General features: G+C 47.0%; 1 protein-coding gene across 4 annotated transcripts in view; it reads left to right on the plus strand.

Annotated features, from left to right (window-relative positions):
• PRMT8 (protein arginine methyltransferase 8) overlaps window positions 1-27,456 on the plus strand; it is a 100,582-nt gene that overhangs the window by 66,489 nt on the left and 6,637 nt on the right. For all 4 annotated transcript variants that reach the window (XM_002752225.7, XM_009003423.5, XM_035255477.3 and 1 more), the window contains exons 5-8: window positions 7,524-7,666; window positions 8,291-8,378; window positions 15,962-16,077; window positions 24,088-24,238. In XM_002752225.7, coding sequence (XP_002752271.1) covers window positions 7,524-7,666; window positions 8,291-8,378; window positions 15,962-16,077; window positions 24,088-24,238 — 498 coding nt within the window. The remainder of the gene's footprint in view (window positions 1-7,523; window positions 7,667-8,290; window positions 8,379-15,961; window positions 16,078-24,087; window positions 24,239-27,456) is intronic.

A 27,456-nucleotide genomic window follows, 5' to 3' on the forward strand; every position in this document is an offset into this window, starting at 1 on the left:
GTGATGATTGGTTCAGTGCTCTGACAGTAATCCTCTGTGCTGTGCAACCATCCAGTCCTGGGATGACTCTCCTGGTGGGGATTCCACAAGAGCTACACATCCCCAGTTCCTTCCCCATTTGCTCAGGAGGGCTGTGGCTGGAGCATTCTCCTCTGGCCATGTTTTAGCATCTTTTTCAACAGCAGAGGGTTGTGCTAAGAAATAAACACAGCCAGTCAATGGGAGGAGCCCAGATGCTGCACTTGTGACAGTGAAGCCCCAGTTTCTGACGGCACTTGTGGAAAACACCGTGTTGCACTGTTCCTGGCTGGAGACCAACTACAATCTGTTGTGTATCCACTTGCTGCTGCCAAGCGGTACCTCCTAACCTATATCTGATTGGTGGATATTTTGAATCAATCCAAACCGAGTCACATGTTTTTATTCATATTTAACGCCACATTGTTAGAGTTGGTCTTCTATCATAGATGACTAAGAAGCCCTACAGATTCTCACTCTCCTGGGGTCATTGCTCCTGGCTTTGTGATGGGTGTCCTCCGGTGACAGTGGAAGCTCCTGTAGGCTGCTCTACATCCGGCTCTTAAGCTGCTCCTTGGAAGAGGGTCATGCAGTCAGTCATAAATCCACACAGTTTGTCGTCTTCTCCCTTAGGAGGCCATGGCGATGGGGCCTTGTCAAAGTCCTTGCTGAAGTCCCACATGCCATCCTGAAAGTCCTGGCTCTGGAATCAGACTTTCTGGCTCACATCCAGCTCTGCCTGAATTAGGTTGTGCTCTTGTATGCCTTAGTTTATGTGCCTTAGTTTCCTCATCTATGAGATGGCAATTAGTGGTTCACACCTTCTAGGGCCATCATGGGGATCGCATAGTTTCTGTTTGTGTAACTGTGGCATTCTGGAGCCAGCCCCTTAAAGGATTCTGAGAGCTGATTGTGAAATTTCCAGTCAATTTCTGGAATGGATGCTCTTCACTGGCCATGGTGGAAGTACTTACACTGCAGAAATCAGCAAAGGCGACAAACCAGTGCTTCTTTCTCCCAGAAAGACGGTTGTTAAGTTTCTGCAGCACGTGACTGTATAAAACACAGCAGCATCTGGTGGGCACCAGGCAACCAATAAACGTTAGTGATCGTGATTATTACTCCGTTCGTTAACTTGACTAATAACCATGTCAAAGAAGAAATGAGACCAATCATATGTAATTATTTTTAATGAGCCTGTATGAGTGGCTGCTGGCAACTGCTGCTTCCTTCCCTAACTGCTCAAGAAACAACCCATTAATAATCTTAGAAGTGAATTTCATGTATTCATCCCTTCCAGTATCATCAAGCCACTTACTAGGTCCCATGTCAGGTGGGGGGACTTTGTGGTGTGACTAGCACACACAAAACCTTTGCTCTCATCAAGCTTACAGTCTCAAGGGGAACACAGACATGAAGGCAAGCAAACAAACAAAATGACAGCACAATCACAAATTATGAGTGTTTAGAGAGAAACAGCAGGGAGTAATTGAGAAACGGGATGTTGCTTTCAGTTGGGTGTGGGTGGTTACAGGGGCATGCTGGCTCTTACTCACTGCCTGCCAAGAGCCAGCTGCATGCACTCATCTCTTCTCAACTCTATGTTGAATGACGTCATATGTGTCGTTAGCTTGAAATCAGCTCTGGTGGAAGTATTTACACCATGGACATCGGCAGATGCTGCAAACCAGAGCTGTTTTGTTTTCCGTTCTGGAGACCTAAAGGTGAAGATGGGACCGTGCTGAGAGCAGCAGGAAGAGAGTTTTACCACACAGTCCCTCAGGTGGGAGATACTTTCTGTCCCATGGAAGCTTCTGCAGCAGGGAGAAAGTGAAACCTGGAATGGTTTTCTGAACACCTAAGCCCAGGGGAAGCTTTGTTGACCTTTATATTCCCATTGATTTCAGCCACCCTACCCAGTACCAGTGCCTTCTTGATAACCCCTACTTCTCTTTGGCCAGGCCCACATGATTATGCCTGGTATCTGCCAGGCTGGACCGCAGACGGGGTTCCAAGTGATGGGTGGTGATTTGAGGTGGGAGGAGTCCTGGTATTGTTCTGATTAACTAAGTACTCCAGCCACTGGCTAAGGGTGGAGAGAAACCAGGCAGGGTCTCTGGCCAAGGAATGGCTCTGGCAAAGCTAGCAGGACCTTAGAGCTCCAGTTAAGCACATTGGGCCCTGAGCCCTCAAGGGAGCCAGAGCAGGCTAGAACATGAAGCCAGGCAGATTACACAGTGGGAACCAGGCAGATCCTCGAGTCCTAGGGTCTCAGGTGCATGGGGGCTTTGAGCAGGGAGACCGGTACCTACCACACTGAGGCTCCATGGCACCCAGGGCTCCCTTATGTCACTCCAGCAATGAGGTCAGTTTGCTACAGGACATTCCCAGTCCCATCTGACATTGAGGCATTGAGGGTAGAGATACTGACATCCTTTTTCCCATCACCATGATCTCCAGAATGGGCAGGTTCTGACCTTGTGAAAGAGGCTTATCCATGCACCCAGGTTCCAGAGGAGGAGAGGGCGGCAGGGCAAGGCAGGGGCTGACATCAAGGGAGATGGATGGGATCTTGACCCACCCTGGCTGCTCTCCATGGCTGGATCTCCTTTCAACCTGCCAACCAACCTGACCAGCTGCAGGAGAAGGGGAGGTCAGCCCTTTACCTTCTCTGCTTTCTTTTCTCGCAACATCCCACGCAGTTGCTCCAAGTCCACAAGAATCCCAGGTGGTAGGGAGGTCAGATGTGCACCCATTCGCTGGGGGAGGAAAGGAACCACGGGGAGGCACCAACATGCACAACAGGCCTAGGTCCTGCCTCCACAGCTTGACTTCTCTAAACGCCAGTTCTCTCCTTAGGCAAAAAGAATAATAGAACCAAACACACAAGTTCCGAGGAGAATCACTAAACTAACATACGGAAAAGCACTCTGGAAGCTGCTATTCAAATGCTAGTAATTTTTTACTGTCACAATTAAGACTAGTTTGAATATCTTTTGTCTCTTAACTGATGCCCTTTTTTTTCTTTGAAATTGCTCATTCATTCATCCATTTCATTCAGTAATGATTTTGAATGTTTGTGAGAAGTCAAGTGCTCAGCTAGATCCTGGAAATAGGAAGCTAAAATAGACAATGAAGAGAAAGAAGGAACACGCTGGAGGTGAGCCAGGCCCTCTGCAGGTGCGAGGCAGCCAGCGTGGGTGCCACCAAAATAGGTGTGTGAGCAAGGACCAAGGGAGTGGGGAGGGCAAATGGGGGGCTTTGCTGCAGTCAGGCTGGTGGGGGCTCAGGGGATTTCACAGGCTCATCATGTGCTCCCTGTTCCCATACACGTGACCCTCATGTCTACTCTTCTGTGGGACAGGATCTGCTTCCAAAACAGCGAGAACCCTAAAAATGATCACTAACTTCAGATGCTAAGGGGGTCAGCTGACTCTGATGGATGCTCTGGAGGCTCAAATGAGGTTGGGCTGGCCTGATTTGTTTGAACACAAAAATGACCATTAATGAGAATGACTAGATTTCTGTGAGAACCACTCAAACCAAAAAGAAAAAAAATTCCACTCAAAACCGTCTTTAAAAATCTGGATGTCTAATTTGCAAACTTGAAGCTACATGGGAAATTTTCCCAATTTAGAGTCTATTGCTCCCTGCTATGCATTTAGTTATGATTAATCATTCTAAAATTTCCCAGCCAGGGCCCTGTCACAGTTTGTTGAACAAACTTTCCATCATCTTTATGGAATAAAAACATGTATCTGGACAGTGACCTCAATGCAACCTTGAGCTGATGCAGTTTTAGTGATGTGGGGCCTAGATCGGGCATGGAGCTCTGTAACTCATGGCTGCTCAGAGTCTTCGTATCAATAGTTTAGACCACCTTGAAAATCCTTTGCATGGAGGAGAAGAGATGACTGCTGCCGTGTGTGCCCATACAGTTCCTTGACCTAGCCTAATGCCCTATGTTGGCCAATAGCTTCCCTGTGAGTTGGCATAAGCCCCACCAGGAGAGGTAGCATTTTGTAGGCTGGGAAATTGAATCTGGAAGTTTAAGTGGTTGCTGGTGGTGACTACAGACTACAGGAAGAATATCCATGGTGATTCAGCTGGACAGTTGTATTTGGATGCGCAGAAACACTGTGACCTCTTAAAAATAAATAGACCCAGAAAGTGTTGCTAATGACAGTCAAACTGGAACTGGCCGGCACCGTTGGTGCCTGCTGTCTCCACCAGTGAAGCCTGCAGAATGCCTTACGCATAGCAAGTACTCAGTACATATTAGAAGAACCACAGCTCTCTAGCACTGGAAACAATTTCAGATTCAACCTCCCTTCTTTTATATTTTCCTAATAAGGAAACTGAGGCCCCAAAAGAGAGGAGATATTTGATTGAGATTAGCTGTCTGCTGGAACAAAAGCATAAGTTGCTGCCTTTCAGGATTTCAGCATAAAGTTGCACAGTCTGAGCGCAGAAGCACCAGAGAAAGGAGATAAACGGGGTCTGAAAGCCAGTCCAGCGCTGGATTGAGGGAGATTGTCCTTTTTTTTTTTTTGACAAAGGGCTCATCTTCTCATCTAGCCAACCGTGTGGCCATGTCCACACTGAGAAATATTTGCACTTGAATAGATGTAGAAGGGTAATGTTAAGAGAACAGAAGCCCAGACCGTTGAGCATTTTATAGGGTTAACTGATTCTGTCTCCCTTTTTGCAAGCAGAGACTAATTTTGCTGTTCCGTGACCCATTGTATCCATCTCTCTATCTTCTATATCATCTACCCATCTATCAGTCATCTCTGTAATCCGTATTGATGAGGATACAGCAGCTAATGGATAGGAGGGCTAACACAGAGAAGATGAGCAGCGGTCACTCTCTCTGGGGGACACCCGAGGACTATTTCATACATACTTGCATGTTAGACTTGACAATGGATTACTGTTTGTTTCCTGCGGCTCCTAATAGAGTCCTTGCCATAAAAATCGTCATGGGTGGAGCCTTGTACTAAACACTCAGAGTGGAGGCCATGAGGCCCCAGAGGCAGGAGAAAACATCTTCTGGGGCTTCAGGGAGGTCATGATATAAATGCAGGAAGAGGAACTGACCCATAGCCACACAGACAACAGGCAGACATTAGGGAAGAACCTTCGAGAAACATGGAAAAGAAAAAAACATTAAGGAGGCCATTAAAGACAATTTTTAAGTTTACAACACTAAAACAAGCCAGGCTTTGCATGCAAATAATTAGGCAGGTGCGTCATGCATGTATTTGTCAGTTCTTTTTCAAAATAAGGAATAAATTAGGCACAATGTTTGCATTTTTAAAAGTCCTTTACTTTGCCCTCCTCTGAATGTTCTTAGTGCATTCAGAGGAGGGCAAAGTAAAGGACTTTTAAAAATGCAATCATTGGTCCTGCTCTCAGTTCAGTTCCTCCCCTGGGGCCTCTGAGGCCCAGAGAAACTTTAACACCTGCCTCCCCCGCCCCCAGCCCTTTTGGAGACTAGCTCTTCCCGCTTGCATTTATTAGTGGTAGGGGCTGATGAGCAGTAACCAATCAGGAGGGCACACAAGCCTGAGCCTCACTGTAGAGTGATCCGGGTCAGTGCATGTGTACAAAATGTCTTACTCCTTGTAAAAGAGGCTGCATCCAATTAAAACTTGATTAAATACCACATAGTGGAGAATAAACTGTCATTAGAAGCTGCTAATGGACACTCCATTGCCCGCATTATTCACTGTGAAGACGCTAAATGAAGCCAGCAAATGGTGTGTCCTTTGCCATCCAGGAGCCTCCAGTCCAAATTAATTTTCATGAAACTCAGATTCTAGGCAGGCACAGTTCTTTTGATTTTTACTCGTAAGTACAGGCCGTTGTTCATTTTTCCCAGCAAGCTCAGGCATTGTGTGATTTTCTTCAGAGGATGTTACAGAATGAGAGTTTCAGAGGATGAATATACTTAACCTTTCCAAGGAAATGTTCGGAAAGAACCAGCCAACCAGTACCTCAGCCTGCCAATTTAACAGTGGTATCTAAACTAGCTTGCTCACATCTTTACAGCAACAGGTACAAAAAGGAACTCCAGCATTATGTGTATGTCTGTGTCAGTTGATCAAAAACTCAACTAAGAAGCGTCTCCTGCCATAGAGGAAACCACAGGTCTTGGAGGCGACTCATAAGCAGAAGCCACTGGGGACAGGGGTTTTGACCCTGGCCCTGTCCCCTTTCCCTCTCCATCTGTGGATCAACAAGCAGGAATACATCAGATGATTTCTACCTTCTGTTGAGCTTCAACTATGGGACTGGCCCTTCACATGTGTCATTTCATTTGATCAATACAATCACCCTCTAAATAGATATTGCTTTTCCTGGCTGTTCACTTGGGAATTGGAGTTTAGTTAGGTCAAGTAACTTGTCTAAAGTCATACAGCTAATAGTGAGAAGATCTGGCGCTTAAATCTAGGTTTCCCTGACCGCAGAACCCATGCTCTCTCCAAAACATCAATTGCCTCCCTCACAAACACTAGAAGGGCCCCCATTTGGTACTGAGCCTGGCTGTGAACAGATGCAAAGCCAGTAGAAGAAGCATCTATGCTTTCTTTGGGTCTGAACTGTCATGGTTACCTAACATAGGGTGGGGCCCTTGAGAAGAGTTTTAGAATCATGTCATATCAGATTTGGGCTCTGTTTCCACTGCTGCTACTCAACCTCTCTACGCCTCGGTTTCCTTAGTTGTAAACAAAAGTTAACAGTTGACCCCGAACAATGCAGGGGTGAGGGATGCCAATCCCCCACACAGGTGAAAATCCAAGCATAATTTCTGACTACCACAAAACTTAGCTACCGTCAGCCTACTGCTGACCAGCGCTCTTGCTGATAACATGGTCAATTAACACATATTTTGTATATGTATTATATACTATATTCTTACTGTAAAGTGAGCCAGAGAAAAGAAAACTGTTTAGAAAATCCTAAGAAAGAGGAAATATATTCACTACTCATTGAGTGGAAATGGGTCAGCATGAGGGTCTCTGTCCTCACTGCCTTCACATGGAATAGGCTGAGGAGGAGGGAGAGGAAGGGCTGGCCTTGCTGTCTCAGGGGTGGCAGAGGATGACAAGGCTGGTGAGGTGGAAGGGGAGGCGGCCACACTTGGTCTAAATTAAAAAGAATCTGTATATTAGTGAACCTTTGCAGTTCAAACCCATGTTGTTCATGGGTCAACTGTAATCCACTTACCTCATAGGGTTGTTGGAAGGATCATGTGATAACGTGAATATAATGGGCTTAGCGCTATACCAGGCACATAGTCATGACTCAGTTTCTTTTATGGGGAAACATGCAGGTAGTTTTCAGTTATTTGGTATAAACTAGCTTGGTGAAGGGTGGGCTATGTCACATCCTAAAAGTAGAATCGGAAAAGGGCTGAAACCTGGAGATCTGGCCTTGAACTGAGGTGGTTCCCGGGTGGGGTCCCTGCAAAGCATGGCCCTGGGGTTCTTATTTTCCAGTCATCACCATATTTAAGGGTAAAGTGGAAGAGGTGGAGCTGCCTGTGGAGAAGGTGGACATCATCATCAGCGAGTGGATGGGCTACTGTCTGTTCTATGAGTCCATGCTCAACACGGTGATCTTTGCCAGGGACAAGTGGCTGGTAAGTGTCCTGCATGCTGTCCCATCGCTGGTCGGCCAGCTGTCCTGCTGCTCTACCCAAGGCCTGCAGCCTAGGAGGAATACGAGGACTTCAGAGAGGACTGAGGCTAGGAGGTCACTGCCCCAGGCCCCTCTCTTGAGAGCAGACCTGCATCAGGGAACGGAATGGTCACCCTGGGTCCAACATGTATAACCATTAGAGTGGACTTCTGTGGGTCTCACCTCAGCCTCTTTTGCAATAATAGGCATCCATTCTCTCTTGTCAAGTTAAAAGGCCATTTTGGTCAACAAGTAGGACTTGCATGGCTGCCAGAGCCAGGTGTGCTATTCATCTGGGCTTCTCCAGGGAAAAGTCATAACATCCCTCACTGTTCCTCATTGGATTTACCTTCACCTGCTTTCATTGGTCCTATTGACTCCACCTGGGTCCCTTAAGTTCTCCTTGCTCCAAAACAAAAATTGAGCACTGCTGTCCTAGCCCTGACCCCAGACAAGGTGACAGTCCACTGCATGAGAGATGCTGACAATGGGGTGCTTGTCTGGTGACTCTATGTGCAGTTTAAAATGTGGTGTCTTTGTCAGGTGAATAGATTACGAGACCCATTTCCCCACAATTCATCAACAGAAACCTGGAGGGCTTATGTTTCCAGACCGGGCAGCTTTGTACGTGGTAGCGATTGAAGACAGACAGTACAAGGACTTCAAAATCCACTGTAAGTCCCCTCTTGCTTCTCTGGCGGACTTCCACTCCACAGCTGGGGTGGGAGGCACTCCAGTGGGCCCAAGATGAGCAGGCAGTGACATGAACACCATTGTTGTCCTGGGGAAGAGCCTATCTGGGGACCTTCCTGGAATCTTCTCTCTAGATATTTCTATCTGGTCCCAAGGATGAGAGGTCTACAGAGAGAAAATAAGCCATTTGGGTGTATAAGGGAAATGTCCTGGGGTGAAAGAATGAATGCAATGTGAATTAAAAACTGAACTGAGGCAGCAGAAGCTGAGTTTTTGCAGAGAACAGCAGGGCAAGTAGCTTGAAACCTGTCAAGACTCAGTTCGCCCAAAAGTCCTCCGCAGTGTCAGAAGTGGCAGATCTCTAGCCAGGCCAATTATTTTGAATCCTGCCTTGATTCCACTCAAACTTATCAAAATAATATTGATTCCTCTTCACATTCAAATATATATTCTTTGAGGTTCCTTTGAGGAATAGATAGTAGAGCAGGTGGGAAGGAGTGGAGATTTTGCTTTGAACAATCAAACAAAAGGCAAGTGTGCATGTGCACGTGTGCGTAAGGCAGGGGCTCCTACCTAAATGTGTGTCCCTAATGCCTTATCAGCTCGGAGTGTGTGGTTCTCCTAGAACGATAAAGCCCAAAGACCTCTCCCATGTTTTACCTGGTCTGAAAGGGCTGTTATCCTATTTCTCATAAAGGGTAACACTGATAATTCAATGAGATTATGACGAACATGTTTCTGTAAAGTTGAACATGGCTGTGTCTCCTCAACCAGAACCAAATACAACAAACGAGCAAAGAACCCCTCAAACAGGCAAGCACCCAAAAATCCAAATTAAAGCAAGAGGCAGAAGCTCCAACCTACCCATTAGACTGGGCACATCTGGGGTTCCTGCCTCAAAAAAGATGGTCCATTTGTACTTGGCAAGATGACTGTGGAGTGGTTCACAGATTGAACAGAAGAAGAAATGCCTCCTTCCCCAAGGGGCTAAGACTCCATCCACAGTTCAACAAATGGAAGCTCCGTGGATTTAAACAATTACCATCTAATCGTTGTTAGTGGCACTGATGAAAACTCAGCTGGACTCTGCTATGGAATGTGTGTATTTGTGTGGGTTCATGCCCTTCTGGAAATATAAAATCAAAGTGTGAAGTTCAGAGCCAGGTTCAGAAGAAGACAAAAGTGGGACAGGTGTTTGAAGCTCTGTGTCCTGGAAACCCTCTCTGGTTGCTGTCTGCCTCCAGCCAATCTGGTGTGGTTTCTACTATTTGACCTCCTGGGGGAAGGAGGCAAAATACCAAATGAGGACAGTGAAAGGTAGGGGGGCCCAGGTTAACTGCTTTGCACGCCGACAGCCCTGGGTTTAAATCTTGGCTTTGTTACTTCTTAACTGTGTAACCTTGAGCAAATTATCTAATATCTTTGAGCCTCAGTTAAGGGATAATCTTCTCAATCCCACAGACTTGTCATGAGGATTAAGTGAGATGACATATAATAAAAGACATGACAGTTCATGGTCCTATAATGGGACGAGATGGGATCTAGTCTCTTACTGTGTAGCTAAGCCCCTTTCTGCCCCTGGCTCTGACAAGTGAGCCTGCCTACCAAGTCCCTGGTGGCTCAGAATCTAGGACAGATGTACTCTCATAGAAGATTGCAGACACAACTCAACAGTGAGTGTTGATCAAATGCATGTATAAATAGGACACATTTTGCCCTAGAGCTGCATTTTGGAGTTCTTGCTGTGCAATTGTACTGAATAGTGTTTTGAGGAGGAAAACTTCTAGGTACATTCTTCTCTCTCACATTCACTTACATATTTATTGAGCTCCAACCCAAGGCACACCTCTTTAAGAAACTTCCTCATGGTTTCCGCAACAAAGATACCTGTGTTTGGGAACCTATGCAGGAATGCGCATTGCAATGAGCCAGCCTGGGGCCCGGAGAGGCTCCTAAGGCACTGGCCCCAGATGGGACATCATGTGATTTATTTCTTTGATTCTCAATGCAGTGTTCATAGCTTCTGGAAAAGGAAAAAAATCTGAAAGTCAATCCCATTTTTTTCTTGTGCCTGCTCTAGTCTCTGTGAAAAATACTCCAATCTCCTCCCCATCCCAAAAGAACACTAATAAACAGACACTTAAAATTTATTTGAAATACTGTTTTCTACTTACATTTTTTAGTTAATCTTTTTTTTTTAGTAAAGGAAGCAAGGCCATGTAGAAATTCATTTCAGATAAGTGGAGATTTTTGTTACGATGAGTTCTAATTCAGAAGTAAAGCATAAAGGTTGCTGGTTGCTGAGGCAACAACCGTAAGCAATTTCCCATTGGCTCAAGAACCAGCTAAGAAGGAAAAATTTTGAAGTGAGGCAGGAGAGTGAGACATGCTCAGCCCGTTTCAGAAAGTAAATTGTTAGAGGGAAACCTTTCTTTCCTTTCCTCTTCTTTCCTTCCCTCCCCTTCTCTTCCCTTCCCTTCTTTCTTCTTCTCTTCTTTCTCAACCACATACAGCAACACAGGAGTGCAAGAATGAGTGCAATGTAGAACCTGTCCTCCATTTTGCTCACCAATGAATACGGACCACGGAGAGAGAGACAAATGTCTGGCATATACTAAGCTCACAATACATAATTTTGTTGAATGAATGAATGAATAAATGAATGAGGGAATAAAAGTAAACCAGCAGAGGGGTGTGCACGGTGTAGTGTTTAACTCTTAGAGAGGCGCAATCATTTTACAAACATTTTTCTACCATAAAGGAGATTCACAGAATTTAAAAAATGGAAAGAAACTTGGCGGATATTTTATTCAATTTTATGCACAATACATGAATTGCACCTAATGCATGAATCTACACCTGCTGAGAATGAGAGAGATGGGCACCAGTTTCTTGGCTGATGAGAAGACTGAAAGAAAGACCTCATGCAGAGGTGGCAGCGCTTACAGCTTCATGATTGAAGCACAGCCCTCTTGGATGGCTCAGCTGCTGTCTGTGGGCTTCACTTCCACTCTTGACATCCAGAGTTTCCTCTGGCTCTAGCCCATTTTATGCAAGGATTCCACTTTGTTCCTGAGAGCCTAAAATATGTCAATCTATTGTAAACACACTTTCCTTTCTGCACAGAGGAGAATCTGTAAGTAGCATCTGGTGGCCCTTGTTATATTTTTCTCTGACCTCATTCTGAGGCAGTCCCATTAGCCTCATCAGGGAAACTCAAATAGTTGGGGCCATTTGAGTTACAAACATAGTACAAATGGTGGTGAGGGAGATTGTAGCTATAGCTCTCTCCAATCAGAAGTCACATTTCTCCCCTGGTACTTAATTTTTTTTTTCCTCAGGCTGCTTTGAGATTTCTCTCTTTATTGATTTTCTGCAGTTTGGCTCTGATGTGTCTAGGTGTGTTTTTCTTTTTATTTATCCTGCTTGGGGTCATACAGAATTCTTGGATCTGTGATTGATTGTTTCATTAGTTTAGAAAAATATGAATTTTTTTTTCTGCCTGATTCTCTTTCTCCCCTTCTTCAGGAGCTCCCTTTATATGAGATATTGTTTGCTATTGTCCCAAGGAGCTTGGATCCTCTATTTTTTTCTCTTTGTGTTTAAGTTTGGATCATTTTTATTGCCCTATTTTCAACTTTATTATTTCCTGAAATATTCATTCTGTTAACAAGTTAATTTTTAAAAATCTTCTTTTCTTATATCATTATTTTAATTTCCAGCATTTCCATTGGCTTTTTCAAAAAGTTTCTGTCTTACCAATGAAACTCTTCATTCATTCATGCACGTTGTCCACCTTTTCCACTAGCTTCTTTAACATACTTAGTACAGATACTCTAAAGTCTTGTTGGATAATTCTAACATCTGAGCATCTCTAAGTTTGGTTCTATGACTTTTGTTCTTATGATGATAGGTCACATTTTTTCCTTTTTTCATGTGTCTTATAATTTTTCATTAATGCTGGACATTGCACTTAAAGGACCAGTAGAGACAGGTGAATCACATCTATGCCCAGAAAACAGCGTTGGCTCTGCCGGGCTATTAGAATGAGGGTGTGAGTCAGTCTAGTCTGTAGTAACAGTAGGTTTGGGCTTTGTCGTTACTTTAATTAGACATGCCATAGCACAGTCCTTTTCAGGAGTCTGTTTTCATCCACTAACAAAAGCCTCACAGGCCTCTCTGATTTCTAGATAATAATAATTTTTTTTTTTTTGAGACGGAGTTTCACTCTTGTTACCCAGGCTGGAGTGCAATGGCGCGATCTCGGCTCGCCGCAACCTCCGCCTCCTGGGTTCAGGCAATTCTCCTGCCTCAGCCTCCTGAGTAGCTGGGATGACAGGCACGTGCCACCATGCCCAGCTAATTTTTTGTATTTTTAGTAGAGATGGGGTTTCACCTTGTTGACCAGGATGGTCTCAATCTCTTGACCTCGTGATCCACCCGCCTCGGCCTCCCAAAGTGCTGGGATTACAGGCGTGAGCCACCGCGCCCGGCCAATAATCATATTTTGTGGTGACCAATAGCTCTTATCCCGCATACACTCATTTAGCAAACAATATACAAATAATTTTATTAATTAGCAACAAATAATTAATATGATTGATTTCTATCCTCCTCCATCTCTGCTCCACTTCTGGTAAAAAGGATTAGTAGGAAATAAATGGCCAGCAGAGAGGAGGAAAAATCTAAAGCCTTCGGTGATCTGTGCTCTGAATGATCGAAGGTGGGGCAGCCCAGCTGAGGAAATAAGACCTGAATTAACCCATATAAAGGTAACTACAACATCAGGTATTGCAGAACAGTGCAGGCATTAAATGTTTGGGAATGAATCTCAATTCAAGAAGCATTAACTATGGGCCTGTTTGCTGCCAAATGCTGTACTATGGGTGCTGAGGATGCAGGAGAGGCGGTGTGGTCAGGGGTGTTTAGAGAAGGCGTCACAAAGGCCGTGAGACATAAAGATCACCACTTTGGGATTTGAAGACACTAAATAGCATGTACCCCAAAGGTTTCCAAACTGGTTGAAATTGTCTGTATAGATTTGTAAAACTCCAGCTCCCTAGATCTCAGATCTGGAGATTCTGATTCAGTAGGTCTGCTGTGGGCCCAGGAGTCTGCATTTTAAAAACGGTTCCAAGTGATTCTAGAACTCAGAACCACTGAACCAAAATCCTTTTTTAAAAGTAAGCCCAGAGAAAAGGATTGATTTGTACATGGCCACCCAGCTTGCGTGGCTGCAAAGCCAGAACTCAAACCACATAATGATAACACTGTTATGTATCAAGAGCTTTCTGTGTGCCAGGCACTGTCTAATGCACTTTACGTATATTATCACATGTAATCCTCATAACAATCTTGTGGGATCACCGTCATTATCATCATTTCCATTTTAAAAAATCCTCAGAAACCAAGGCTCAGAAAGGTTACATTCTTGCTTCAGAGTACCCAGCAAATAAGTGGCGGAGCTCAGATTTAAACTCCAAAGCCTAGGCGTTTAACCACTACACACATTGACTCTCAAGCTTTTGTCCAGCACTAGCAGCGAACTAGAACTCCAGGCAGGGTCCAGGGAGGAAAGAGCAGGAGCACAGCTGCAAGTCTCTTGAGGAAGACCCAGAAGGCAACGTGTTTTAGTGTGTATGTTTTATCCGGGGAGAGGCTGGATAGCTGTTTCCACATTCTAGAGGGGAGTCTTCTCTGAAACCTGCCCTGCTGTGGGCTAAGCAGCCTCCTCCCTACAGAGTAGGTTTTAATTGGGAGCCTAGGTGGTTTAATGGGATACGATGGGTGTCATATCCTCAAACCAGAATTTCATAAGCACTCATCCTCTGGGATTACTTTCTCTGCCTTCTTTTCCCAAGAAAGAAGCTCTCTGTGGGCCTTAGAAAGGAAACAGAGTCAAAGGAGCAAAGCTGTCGCTGACCATTCACACCTCCTGCCGCACACGCCCACTCTCCGAAACACACACGGGGACATACATTCCCTAAGGTCTCATTTGTTTGCTGAATGTTTTAAAATAAAATTTAATCCTGTAAGATTTTAGAGAAATGCATTTCTACTTCAACGCATTTGAAACCCATCTGAAAAAATAGATGAATGAGATTCAGGTGCCCAGAAACTAGAGTCTGCTAAGGTCATCCTCTCTGCACGGCAGGGAGAGAAAACTTGCATTCCTGGCTGCTGTCACAGCTGGGTCATGGCAGGTGAAGGATTTGGGGACAGGCTTGGCTTCAGCCTTTGTCCCACTGTTTCGCTGATGTGTGATCACGGGCCAGTTATTATGTGTGAGCCAGATGCCAACTTCTCCCAGCCACGGTTTTCTCGTCTGTAGCATAAAATGGGGCTGCTGGGTAGATTAAATGAAGAGTCTGGCCTGGACTGAATGATCAATCAATGATAGCAATTATCGGCAGGGCATGGTGACTCATGACTGTAATCCCAGCACTTTGGGAGGCCAAGACGGGCGGATCACCTGAGGTCAGGAGTTCGAGACCAGCCTGGCCAACATTGTGAAACCCTGTCTCTATTAAAAATACAAAACTTAGCCGGGCATGGTGGCAAGCACCTGTAGTTCCAGCTACTTGGGAGGCTGAGGCAGGAAAATTGCTTGAACCCAGGAGGCGGAGGTTGCAGTGAGCTGAGATTGGGCCACTGCACTCCAGCCTGGGCAATGGAGTACGACTCCATCTCAAGAAAAAAAGCGATAGCAATTATTACCATATTACCATATTAAGGTGCTTGAATTGGTTACTCAATATGCTGTGTAACCATCAGACTTGAACTAATTTCTCACCAACACTTCAATCTTTCTTCCTCCCAAATAAAGTATCTTATGAGTAGCCCAAAGAGGACAAGGAGCATGGTTGAGAGGGTTTGTGGTCCACTTGGGGATAATTTCTAATGACTAGATCCTTAGTGAGAGCATCTTTGCATACAAGGAAGGCAGAGATGCTCCTGGACCCATGCAGGTGAGAAAACTGAGGTCCAGAGAGGTTAGGTCATTTGTACAAAGGCTGACCAGTAAGTGCTGGTGCTGGGATTTAAACTGTAGTCGATTTCACTTCAAAAGCCCATTACTCTCTGTGCGGCATTAAACCTTCAGTGGATGGGGACAGGAAAAGGGAGAGAGATGGATCTTCTAGGTGTGGAGAACAGCTTCAGCCAGCATAAGAATAGGAACATAGAAGGCAGATAAGGGAGTTCATAAGAGATGCTGCTGGGTTGGGGAGGGGTCGGGAAGGAAGACCCAGCTACCCTGCGTTCTAGCCTTTACCTTGCTGCACTGTAGCTGTGGGAGCTTGGAGCAGTGTCCCAGCCTCTCTGAGCTCAAGTTTACCTAAGAACAAAGTGGGACTTACCTTTTCCAGTGGTAGAAATCGGAAATGGGAGTGAGCATTTGGCACATTGCAAAGTGCTCCCAGTTGAGCAGTTTTGCCTCTATTTCCATTCAGAGAATGCCAGCTGCCACTCAGCCCTCAGGCACTCTGCGCTCTAGGACTCAGGAGGGTCAGGTGAGCTTCTGGGGGTCCTCCGACTGCCTTCACGTCTTGCTCTGCTCCCACAGGGTGGGAGAATGTCTATGGCTTTGACATGACCTGCATCCGGGACGTGGCCATGAAGGAGCCTCTAGTGGACATCGTGGATCCAAAGCAAGTGGTGACCAATGCCTGTTTAATAAAGGTCTGGACACTCATCCGGGGCAGAGCTGGGTGTGCTGGGAGCCTCACTGTGCCACTCTGGAGTCCAGGCAGCACCAGCTCCTGCACAGCCCCACCTGGTGAGGCAAGGCCGCCTTGGCCAGAGCCTGCGGTGCCGCATAAGCACAAGTCAAACACTGGCAGTCTGCCTGGACACAGCCACTGAGAGAGTGGGTCCATGGTGGCACAGATGAGGGAGGGGCAGCACAGGGGCCCTGGTGGTGTGTGGGAGGGTGGGGGTGCAGAGAGGGGAAAGGTAACGGAGGAGAGGACACCTAGAGGAGGGGAGCATGCTCAGGTTTGGGGCTGCTGGTCCATTCAGAGGTAGACATCTCTCTTAGGAAAGCAATCCAGGACCTCAATATGCTGTGTCATCATCATCATGCTCCGGCCTCCAAGCACACCTCCACCCTGGCAGCCTGCCCGATAAAGCTTCCAGCTGCCCCTTCCTGAGCATCCTTGTTTGTACCTGCTCTAAACCAAGCTTGTCCAATCTGCATCCTCTGGGCCACATTCGGTCCAGGATGTCTTTGAATGCAACCCAACGCAAATTCGTAACCCTAAAACATTATGAGCCATTTTTGTAATTTTTTAGCTCTTTGCTATCATTAGTGTAGTTTATGTGTGGCCCAGGCAATTCTTTTTCTTCCAATGTGATCCAGGGTAGCCAAAAACTAGACACTGCAGCTTTAAACACCTTTTCCCAAGGCTTCCTTACGAAGTGCAGATGAAGAACAGTGGCCGGCATCTTTGCCTCACCAATCCCTAGTACATTCTTATTATTAAAAATTCAAACATGTCCAGTTAGACAGAGTAAAGGTGAAAGATGCCCCCTGCCTCCCTCCAGTCCCATCCTCCTCCAGAGTTCAGCACTGTTCAGAGGCTGGGTTGCCTCTTCTCCTTTTCGTATGCATTTGCATTTTATATACTAGTATATTATGTTGAACAATATAAAACTATAGATATTTGACTGTTTCTTAAAATAAAGAGAGACATCAGTTTCACACGGTTCAAGCCAATTTTTTTTTTTGGAGACAGGATCTCACTTTATCTTCCAGACTGGAGTGCAGTGGTACAATCACAGCTCACTGCAGCCTCGACTGAACGAACAGTTTCATGTAGCTCAAGCTATTTGCTGTTGTTTTTGTTGTTGTTTTGAGACAGGGTCTCTCTCTGTCACCCAGGTTGAAGTGCAGTGGTGTGATCATGGTTCACTGCAGCCTAATGAGGCTTGGGTGATTCTCCTACCTTAGCCTCCCGAGTAGCTGGAACTACAGCTGCATGCCACCAGGCATGGCTAATTTTTTTTTTTTTTTTTTGGTAGTGATGGGGTTTGGCCAGGTTGGTCTCAAACTCCTAGGCTCAAGTGATCCACCCGCTTGGCTTCCCAAGGGCTGGGATGACAGGCATATGCCACCACACCCGGTCCAGGCTAATTTTTAAATTTAGAAATCAGCCCACTTGACTCTCATCTTGCGAATACCCTGGCCTACTATGCTCCTGCAGGCATCATTCTTTTTCTGAAAATATCAAGCCAGGCGACTGGAATATTTATAGCAGGATGAAGGGAGAGGAGTTTGGGGCTACCAAAAATCAGGGGGAGTTTTGGAAAGACTGATACAACTGCTGCTCTGCCCACAAGAGAACTGTTCTTTGTCCCTGGACACGAGCCTTGCTAGGAAGAACCGCACCCGTTGGGATGGAGTATCACTGTGGCCTTTAGAAGGGACCTCACAGGGCAAAAAAAATTAGAATGAACCTCATCAGATCCATCAGATGCCACTCTCTTCAGTACCATCCTGCCTGAGAGGTGTGGCTTTGAATCTAAGCCTAAGACTCTCCATTCACAGGGGCCTCACTACTTCATTCAGCCTTTTCTGGGTCCAGGTAGGATTCATTGTGAACAAATGTGTCCTTTTGTTTCTTCCTACCAATTCCTCTGTCCTCTGTCCCTCAAGCCTCTTCCTCCTTGGCACCCCAAACAAGAACAAGGAAAGTATGCCCCCAGCAAGAAGCTCAGCCATAGTGCAAGGCACTTCTGTAAACGTAGAATAGACAGACATCTACTGGTGCCACTGAATTGCCAAAATGACATGTGGCAGTGATACGTACCATTAGGCCTCTGCATGTAATGCACTCAGCTTGGGGATAAAATTCTTTCGATGTTCTGAGACCCCAGATGGCTTTCTGCCCCTGCCCCAGCCCCTGCTTGGATGTGTGGCCACTGCTCTTCTGTTTGCACTGCTGGATACATCAGGGACCGGCCTGGCTCTCTCCACTCCCCAAGCAAAAATGAGCAGGGGCCTTTCACCTGGTTAGACCTGAGCGTATCCAGAGGCAACGCAGCCAAGGAAAAGCTGGAGGGGTGTGTGTTCCGCACAATCCTTATGAAAACTCCCGGGGCGCTGGGGGCTGTGTCTCAGGACTCACGATCTGTGATGGTTTCCTGCCCCATGCTGGCCCCTTTCTTCCTCCGTCTTCCTGAGAAGGATGACGATTGTCTGTGTTTGCTTCTGCTTCCAGGAGAGCCCTTCCACCAGCTCTTTCCTGCTAATGTGCTAAGCAACGTCTTACAGAGCCTGTTGGGAAAACACTTGCCCTTCTTCACACACTTAATTGCTATTTTCATTGTTATTAACATCACAGAGTGTGACACTTTATTATAATTAAGACTCTATTTTGACCAGACTTCTGCTCAGAGACATCCATTTGTTACATTATTTAGTGGTGGGGATCGCAGCGGCCAGGGGCTCTTCTGAGTAATTGATGCTGGCGGAGCCCTCTGCTTCAAGCTGGTCACCTGAGGCCAAGTCAGTGGGTCTCCCTGAGGTCTCAGAGCTGCTGTTTCTGCTGCAGAAAAGAGGAAGACTACTAGTCAAGGGGGCTGGGCTCTGGGGAGTCAGGGTAGCTGAGGCTAATCTGTAGACTTGGCTGATCTGTAGACTTTGGCTGGGGGTTGGGGGACTTGAGCCCAGAGGATTTTGTGTCTTTGAAGCCTAGCTACAGCCAATCGCATCCTCACAGATGGCCTGGACCCCTGACTCCAAAAGACCACCTGCCTCTATTGTTGCCATTATAATAAGTGGCTTCAATACTTTTGGTCTTGAAGGCTCTTGTTCCATCAGAGGCCTCTATTAAGATGCAAATGTCTGAGAGATCCATTGAACACTGTCAGCTACAAGAGTTGATAGCTGACATTCGGTTGATGGACATCTGAGAGCAAGATCCTTTAGAGGTTTAGAGGTGGAATTCCTGCTAGATGGGGTGAGGGGTGTGTGTGTGTGTGTGTGTGTGTGTGTGTGTGTATGCTGAAAGTGGTGAAGAAGCAAGGGGAGTGATAGGAGAAAGTAACCACATCTACAATGTAAGTCATAGGGAGTCATTGAAGGTTATAGGTCCAGAGAGTAACACAGCCTGGATGAACCTTAGTTATTATGAAAGAGGGGCCTGGGCAAAGGAGTAAGTCTTCAAGTAGGGAGACCTGTTCTGAGAAGATGATTGATGAATCAACACACATTGCTGTGGATGAGGCCAATGAGGTGTCGCTTCTGCCACTGAAGGGCTCCAGTGTACCGGCCAGGGCAAAGGTAAAAGGTGGTGAGGCCGCTGAGATGAGCCAGAAGTGAGATCAGAAGGTGCTACACAGGTGACAGAGGGAACCAAGAAAAAAAGATACCAGGGACCTTGGAAAGGGCCTGGAGCCTGGCTGATCAGCCCTGACTTGGTGGAAAAGTCAGTGAGGGTGGACACTGTGATGCCATTAACAAAAATATGGGAAACCAGCCTTGTCCTAAGAATTTTTGAGCTGGAGGAAACCTGTGGACACCATATGGCTGTTGGCTGGGAAGGATAATGAACATTATGAAGGCTGACAGATACTCAGTCTAAAACTGTTTCCTAGATTTGAGCAACGGCCTGCACTAACAGGTGACGTGTAATGAAGGACCCCTAGCCTTGAGGGATGTGGTAGAGACAGGGGTGGGCAGACCTAAATGCAGGCTGAGCCAGCAGTGTGCTCTTTGGGAACACAAGCTGCTAGAAGTATGTGCCAAGGGAGGGAAGTGGAGGACCTGATGCGGTCAGTGTAACACTCAGTTTTGCAAGTGGCAGGACCCACCCAGAGGGGAAAGGCCAGGGTGATGAGGGGGTCAGACATCATGACTTATGAGGAATGAATAGAAAGCCGGAGACAGCTTATATTGGAGAAGAAAAGGTTTAACGGACCTGTGTGAGTTGGAAGAGATGTTAGGTTTCTTCTGTGGGTGGAAGTTACAGAAGGACGAGTGTGGACTTTCTTCATTAGTTTTGAAGAAGGAGCTAATGAATGGAGATGCCAGGACATGGATTGAGCTTCCTGGCAGATAGTGAATTCTCCATCCCTAAAGGTGATCAGCAAGCACTAGTTGGGTGATCAGCAAGCACTAGATGGGTGTTCAGCAAGCACTAGATGAGTGTTCAGCAAGCACTAGATGGATGATCAGCAAGCACTAGATGGATGATCAGCAAGCACTAGGTGGATGATCAGCAAGCACTAGATGGGTGATCAGCAAGCACTAGATGGGTGTTCAGCAAGCACTAGATGACTGTTCAGCAAGCACTAGATGGATGATCAGCAAGCACTAGATGACTGTTCAGCAAGCACTAGATGGATGATCAGCAAGCACTAGATGACTGTTCAGCAAGCACTAGATGGGTGTTCAGCAAGCACTAGATGGATGATCAGCAAGCACTAGATGACTGTTCAGCAAGCACTAGATGGGTGTTCAGCAAGCTCTTGATGGATGATCAGCAAGCACTAGATGGATGATCAGCAAGCACTAGATGGATGATCAGCAAGCACTAGATGGATGATCAGCAAGCACTAGATGGGTGTTCAGCAAGCACTAGATGGGTGTTCAGCAAGCACTAGATGGATGATCAGCAAGCACTAGATGGGTGTTCAGCAAGCACTAGATGAGTGTTCAGCAAGCACTAGATGGATGATCAGCAAGCACTAGATGGATGATCAGCAAGCACTAGATGGATGATCAGCAAGCACTAGATGGGTGTTCAGCAAGCACTAGATGGGTGTTCAGCAAGCACTAGATGGATGATCAGCAAGCACTAGATGGGTGTTCAGCAAGCACTAGATGAGTGTTCAGCAAGCACTAGATGGATGATCGGCAAGCACTAGATGGATGATCAGCAAGCACTAGATGGATGATCAGCAAGCACTAGATGGGTGTTCAGCAAGCACTAGATGAGTGTTCAGCAAGCACTAGATGGATGATCAGCAAGCACTAGATGGATGATCAGCAAGCACTAGATGGGTGATCAGCAAGCACTAGATGGATGATCAGCAAGCACTAGATGGGTGTTCAGCAAGCACTAGATGGGTGATCAGCAAGCACTAGATGGATGATCAGCAAGCACTAGATGGGTGTTCAGCAAGCACTAGATGGATGATCAGCAAGCACTAGATGGGTGTTCAGCAAGCACTAGATGGGTGTTCAGCAAGCACTAGATGGATGATCAGCAAGCACTAGATGGGTGTTCAGCAAGCACTAGATGGGTGTTCAGCAAGCACTAGATGGATGATCAGCAAGCACTAGATGGGTGTTCAGCAAGCACTAGATGGGTGTTCAGCAAGCACTAGATGAGTGTTCAGCAAGCACTAGATGGATGATCAGCAAGCACTAGATGGATGATCAGCAAGCACTAGATGGGTGATCAGCAAGCACTAGATGGGTGTTCAGCAAGCACTAGATGGATGATCAGCAAGCACTAGATGGATGATCAGCAAGCACTAGACGGATGATCAGCAAGCACTAGACGGATGATCAGCAAGCACTAGACGGGTGTTCAGCAAGCACTAGACGGATGATCAGCAAGCACTAGATGGGTGATCAGCAAGCACTAGACGGATGATCAGCAAACACTAGACGGGTGTTCAGCAAGCACTAGACGGGTGTTCAGCAAGCACTAGACGGGTGTTCAGCAAGCACTAGACGGATGATCAGCAAGCACTAGACGGGTGTTCAGCAAGCACTAGATGGGTGTTCAGCAAGCACTAGATGGATGATCAGCAAGCACTAGATGGATGATCAGCAAGCACTAGATGGATGATCAGCAAGCACTAGATAGATGATCAGCAAGCACTAGATGGATGATCAGCAAGCACTAGATGGGTGTTCAGCAAGCACTAGATGGATGATCAGCAAGCACTAGATGGGTGTTCAGCAAGCACTAGATGGGTGTTCAGCAAGCACTAGATGGGTGTTCAGCAAGCACTAGATGGGTGTTCAGCAAGCACTAGATAGATGATCAGCAAGCACTAGATGGATGATCAGCAAGCACTAGATGGGTGTTCAGCAAGCACTAGATGGGTGTTCAGCAAGCACTAGATGACTGTTCAGCAAGCTCTTGATGGATGATCAGCAAGCACTACATGGCCACTAGAGAGTAGGATCTCGCCTGGATAAAAGGCTCAGCTTAAGACGATGGGCTTTATAATCCCATCAAATTCTGTGTGCTTGACCAGGTGCTCGTGATTCAATTCGTTCTTGTTTCCCATCTTTGGGCTCTAAATACACAGCATAACTGGCATTTGAATGTGACCTCACCAAGGGCCTCCCACATTCCCCTAAACCTGCAACCTCACCTTCTCCCCATCAACAGTCAGAGAGCTTCTGCTTCCACGGAAGATGTCATGGCTGCATAGCACAGATCGCAGCGGGACTCTGATATGATTGGTTCCCTCGACCACTTGTTCCTCCCTCCACCTCGGGAGTCAGGACTTCTCTGTGAAGGGCCCGAGACACTTTGTATCTGTTTTTCCTTTGTTTATCCTAGAAATACATTGAGACAAAAGCCATTTCCACAGTGTCACTTCATCGCTTTGCTGGTCTTGTTCTCTTACCTTCCGGCCCTTCTCCTGATTCCTGCTAACAATTCCATCTTCTGGGCCTCAGGAGGTCCCTGTGGAACCATCCAGGCACACAGATGGCCTTCTAGTTCTTACAGAGTTTTCAGGACAGAGGTCTTTGCCACGCAAACTTGACCAATGGGAAGTTCTTCCCTGGGCCTCACTAGAATCTGTCAGGATGCCTCTTGGGCTCTGGTAGGTTTGCCCTGCTTCCCAGGGCCAGCAAGCAGCAGGCCAGCCTTCTTCACATAGAAAAGAACAGCACAGTGCGGACCTCTTTCAATGCCAGCTGCTCCCCATGCAAGATTGATTTGCAGCCACTTTCCAGTTGAAATTGTTAGCGTTATTAGTTCTTCATGTTCCACATTCCCCAGGCAGAACTGAAAATTCTCACTTCTTATTTCCCCCTTTTATTTATTTTTGAAAACGGTCCAGCCTTGTTATAAATGGCCAGCAGAACTTTCCTAAGCTCAGTCTGTGACTTGTGGGCTTAGGTCCTTACTCATAATGTCATGATTGATGCCTCCTATTGCTGGGAACCTGAGTATCAAAAAATTGGGGAAGGAGTGGTCTGGTCCATCCATATCACTGGAGGGCCTGATAAAACACAGATTGCTCTTTTGATGCAGCAGGCCAGCTCCCCTCAGAATTTTCCCCCAGGTACTATTGATGCTGATCTTTCAGGGAACACATTTTAAGAGCGATGGATGAAGCAATGCCTGGGTGGACCACTCAAGGCTGCTCTGACAGGTGAAGGGACGCATTATCTGATTAACCCTCCTGTTCTCTCCCTTCCCCGTCATCCCCTACAGCCCCAAATCCCAGCAGATTTACCTTTGGAATTCTGCTCCCCTCAGGTTTTAATTCCAATCCATTTGCACCATTGCTTGAGCATACCCCACCCTTGAAAGGATGGAGGAGGTGATTGGAGGGAGGTGGGGAGCCTGGGAAATCACCGCAAGAATGATGATATCCCTTAGAGAGCCGGCAGACTCTCTTGTAGGTCTCTTGTAGAACAAGGCTGCTGACCGGGACCCAGACCTGGTGGAGGCAATAAGTTCCCGGCATTCTCTCTTCTCTGGGCTGCAGGAGGTGGACATTTACACAGTGAAGACGGAAGAGCTATCGTTCACATCTGCATTCTGCCTGCAGATACAGCGCAATGACTACGTCCACGCCCTGGTCACCTATTTTAATATTGAATTTACCAAGTGCCACAAGAAAATGGGGTTTTCCACAGGTGAGCTGTTTACTGCTTCCCAGAGCCTCCTCCCTCTCCCATGCTCTTCCAAGTCTTTGTGGGGTGACTAGGGCTGGCCTTGACTTGGGGAGAAGGGGCTGGGTGTTAGCTGGATGACACTCATCAGCCCTCCCCAGTCATGGAGGAACCGTGCATCCCTACATGTGTGCTGTCCAAGGGGAAGGTAAATAATGCTGTGCTTGTTACAGCCCAAGTTGAGAATGTGTTGGATGAGGGCGAGGCAGGAGGTGGGGCTCATGGAGGGGCCCCGAGACCCTTCAAGTGTGTATTTGTTCAGTAGCATTTTCTGAGCACATTCTGTGTGTGTGTGTGGGGGGGGGCCAGAGGGATTATGGATGGAGTTGAAGAAGCCTTGTCTGCACTGCCATGCCTCTGTGCAGGACACAGCCTGTCTCACAGCAGCCTGCACACTGGTCTCCTTCCCTTCTCCCTTACTTTCACACCAACCTATCCTTCATTAAATCCCTGATGGTGTTCCCCCAAGATCACTCCACTCCCAAATCCCAGCCCTGCTTCCGAGGTGCCTCACTGTCTGCAGTAGATTAACCCGGCAAATGGGGATTCCCATGGCCTGGGCCAGGCCCACTCTCCAGGCTCATTCCTCACCACTGTCCTTGGCCGAGCTGGGTCCTGTCGCTGCTACCCTACGGATGGCCCAGCTACACTGAGCTCCTTGCTGACTTCTAAACTCAGTGAGGCCTCTTCGTTCTCTGGGCTGTGGCTTCTGCACACACTAGCCCTTGCCCATTCAGGTGTGCCCTGGAGGCGGGAGGGGCCTTTGTCAGAGGCTCTCATCATCCTCTCTCCTCCTGCATCAGTCTGTGAGGGTGGCCATAACAGAGTACCCTGGCTTGGGGGCTAAACCACACATGCAGTTCTGGAGGCTAGAAGTCCAAGGGCAAGGTGTCAGCAGGGTGGCTTTCTGGTGAGGAGCTCCTCTTGCCTTGTAGATGGCCACCTTGTCGCCGTGTCCTCACATGGTCTTTCCTCTGTGCTCATGAGCCCTTGATGGCCCTATGCGTGTCTTAATTGCCTCTTTTAAGGACACCAGTCAGATTGGATGAAATTAATCACCTCTTTTAAAGCCCTTTCTCCAGATACAGTCACATTCTCAGGTCCTGGGGATTAGGACTTCAACATGAATTTGACGGAGGGAGGGTCGCACAATTCAGGTGGTGATACTGCCCCTGCCCCATCTCTTCACCTGGTTTCCTGTCTCAGCCCAGGGGTTACCTGATCCCCGCCTTCCCTTTGGGTTAAGGTTTGGTGTCCTCAGGGCTCCCTAATATCCCATGCATGTGTCTGTCATGGTGACATTTCAAGTGATACACATGACAAGGACAAAGAGTCAAACAAAACATTCACACCCCAGACCCATTCCACCTCCGCTCTTCAGAGGCAAATACTGTTATTAATGACTTCTCTTGTATCATTCTCCCAAATTTCAGTGGGTACACAAGCACATACCTATCCACAGACACCTCTGTTTCTGGCTTTTTATTTTGAAATAATTATAGACTCACAGGAAGTTGTAAAAATAGTACACAGAGTTGTGCGAACCCTTTTCCCTGCTGCCCCATTGAGGGGTCTTATGTAAGTATCGTACAATGTCAAAACTGCACCTTTTTATAAAACATAGTTTGGTCCTGCCCTCCACTCTGCCCTTGGCTACCTTTTCTCTATTTAACAAGCTTATCTTGGTGATACTCTCATAGCCTCACAGAGATACCTAGTTTCTTTTTTTAAACAACCACACAGGCCATGCCATTACTTATTCAGCATTCTCACTCTGTCCTGCAACCGTCAGTCCCTGCATGAGTAGGGAATTACTTCTCAGTGATCTCTGCATTCCTGGCTTCTAAAGCACAGTTCTAAACAGATCGCTCTTGAAGAAGTGTATTATGATATGACCCCCGCCCTCGGGAGTGTGTTCCTATTGAGTCTTCTTGGGAATTGGGAGCATGGCATCGAGGGTGAGTAGGTGAGTAATTGTGTGTCTAGTAGGGGGAGTGAGGGGGTGAGTTCTACCAGAAGTCGAGGACATGATTCTTTGCTTCCAGAAGCCATGATGACAGTGATGCTTTTATTTTTTTCTCAGAGACAAGGTCTCACTCTGTCTCCCAGGCTGGGGTGCAGTGGCGCAATCATAGCTTGCTGCAGCCTTGAGCCTGGGCTCAAGCAATCCTCCTGCCTCAGCCGCCCATGTAGCTGGGACTACAGGCACATACTACCAGGCCTGGCTAATTTTTAACATTTTGTACAGATGGGGTCTTGCTTCATTGCCCAGGCTGGTCTCAGTGATTCTCTTTTACCTATGGAAAGAGAGGGCAAAAAACTAATCTCTTCACAGAAAGGCTTCTCCCAGACCCAGTGCCTCCTGAGAACTCAGAGGGAGTCTTCTGGTCTCTGTCAGCCAGGCAGTGCTGGTGCTTTCCTGCCCTGGGTGAAATCGTCAGCTGCTGCCCTCCTCACAGGGCCAGTGCAATTCTTCCCAGTGGGCAGGAGCAGCCAGGAGGGGGAAGGCAGGTTTTACTTTGATCTTGAAGGATTGGGAAGATTGTGCCTAGCGATAGTGAGAGTGGGGGTAGTGAGGGAGCTGGGGAGGAGCCTTCTTGGGGACAGTGGCTGTGATTGGAAGCTAGAGATGAAGTCACAGGAGCTGGCTCTGCCTACTCCATCCCCAGGGCCTGCCCTGCTGTAGGTGATGAGAAAGTCAGTGGACAAGGATACTCTGGAAAAACTATTCTAAGTTTCCAAAGCCCAGGCTCCATCCCTGCAGCTCTCAGCCAGGGTTTTATTTCCCTTGAGATGATCTGTTAATATTTCTAGTCCCCAAGGTCAAGCAGACAGCCTTCTGGACACTCTCTAGAGTTGGCTCCCTGGTTCTGTGGTGGCAGGGATGGCATTCTTCATGGCCCCATGTAGAGGAGCCTGGGTTAAGCTCATGTCCATAATCAAGACATCAGCTCTGGGCTGCCTGAAAGATGGTGAGGATTTATCCTGAGTGCTGAAGGCTCTAACCCCGGTGGCTTTCCTCCCTAGTCTTTGGTCACACCCCCACCGCAGTCCCACGTGGTTCAGAGATCATGGATCTAAACCCAGCTGTGAGCCTGCTCCTCTGTCTTTTTGCAATTACAGTGTTATACCTCCTCCCTTTTGCACAGAATTCCACAAACCTAGGTTCTGAAAGACATTTT

Source organism: Callithrix jacchus, chromosome 9, assembly GCF_049354715.1.
Source record: "Callithrix jacchus isolate 240 chromosome 9, calJac240_pri, whole genome shotgun sequence".
NCBI lineage: Eukaryota > Metazoa > Chordata > Mammalia > Primates > Cebidae > Callithrix > Callithrix jacchus.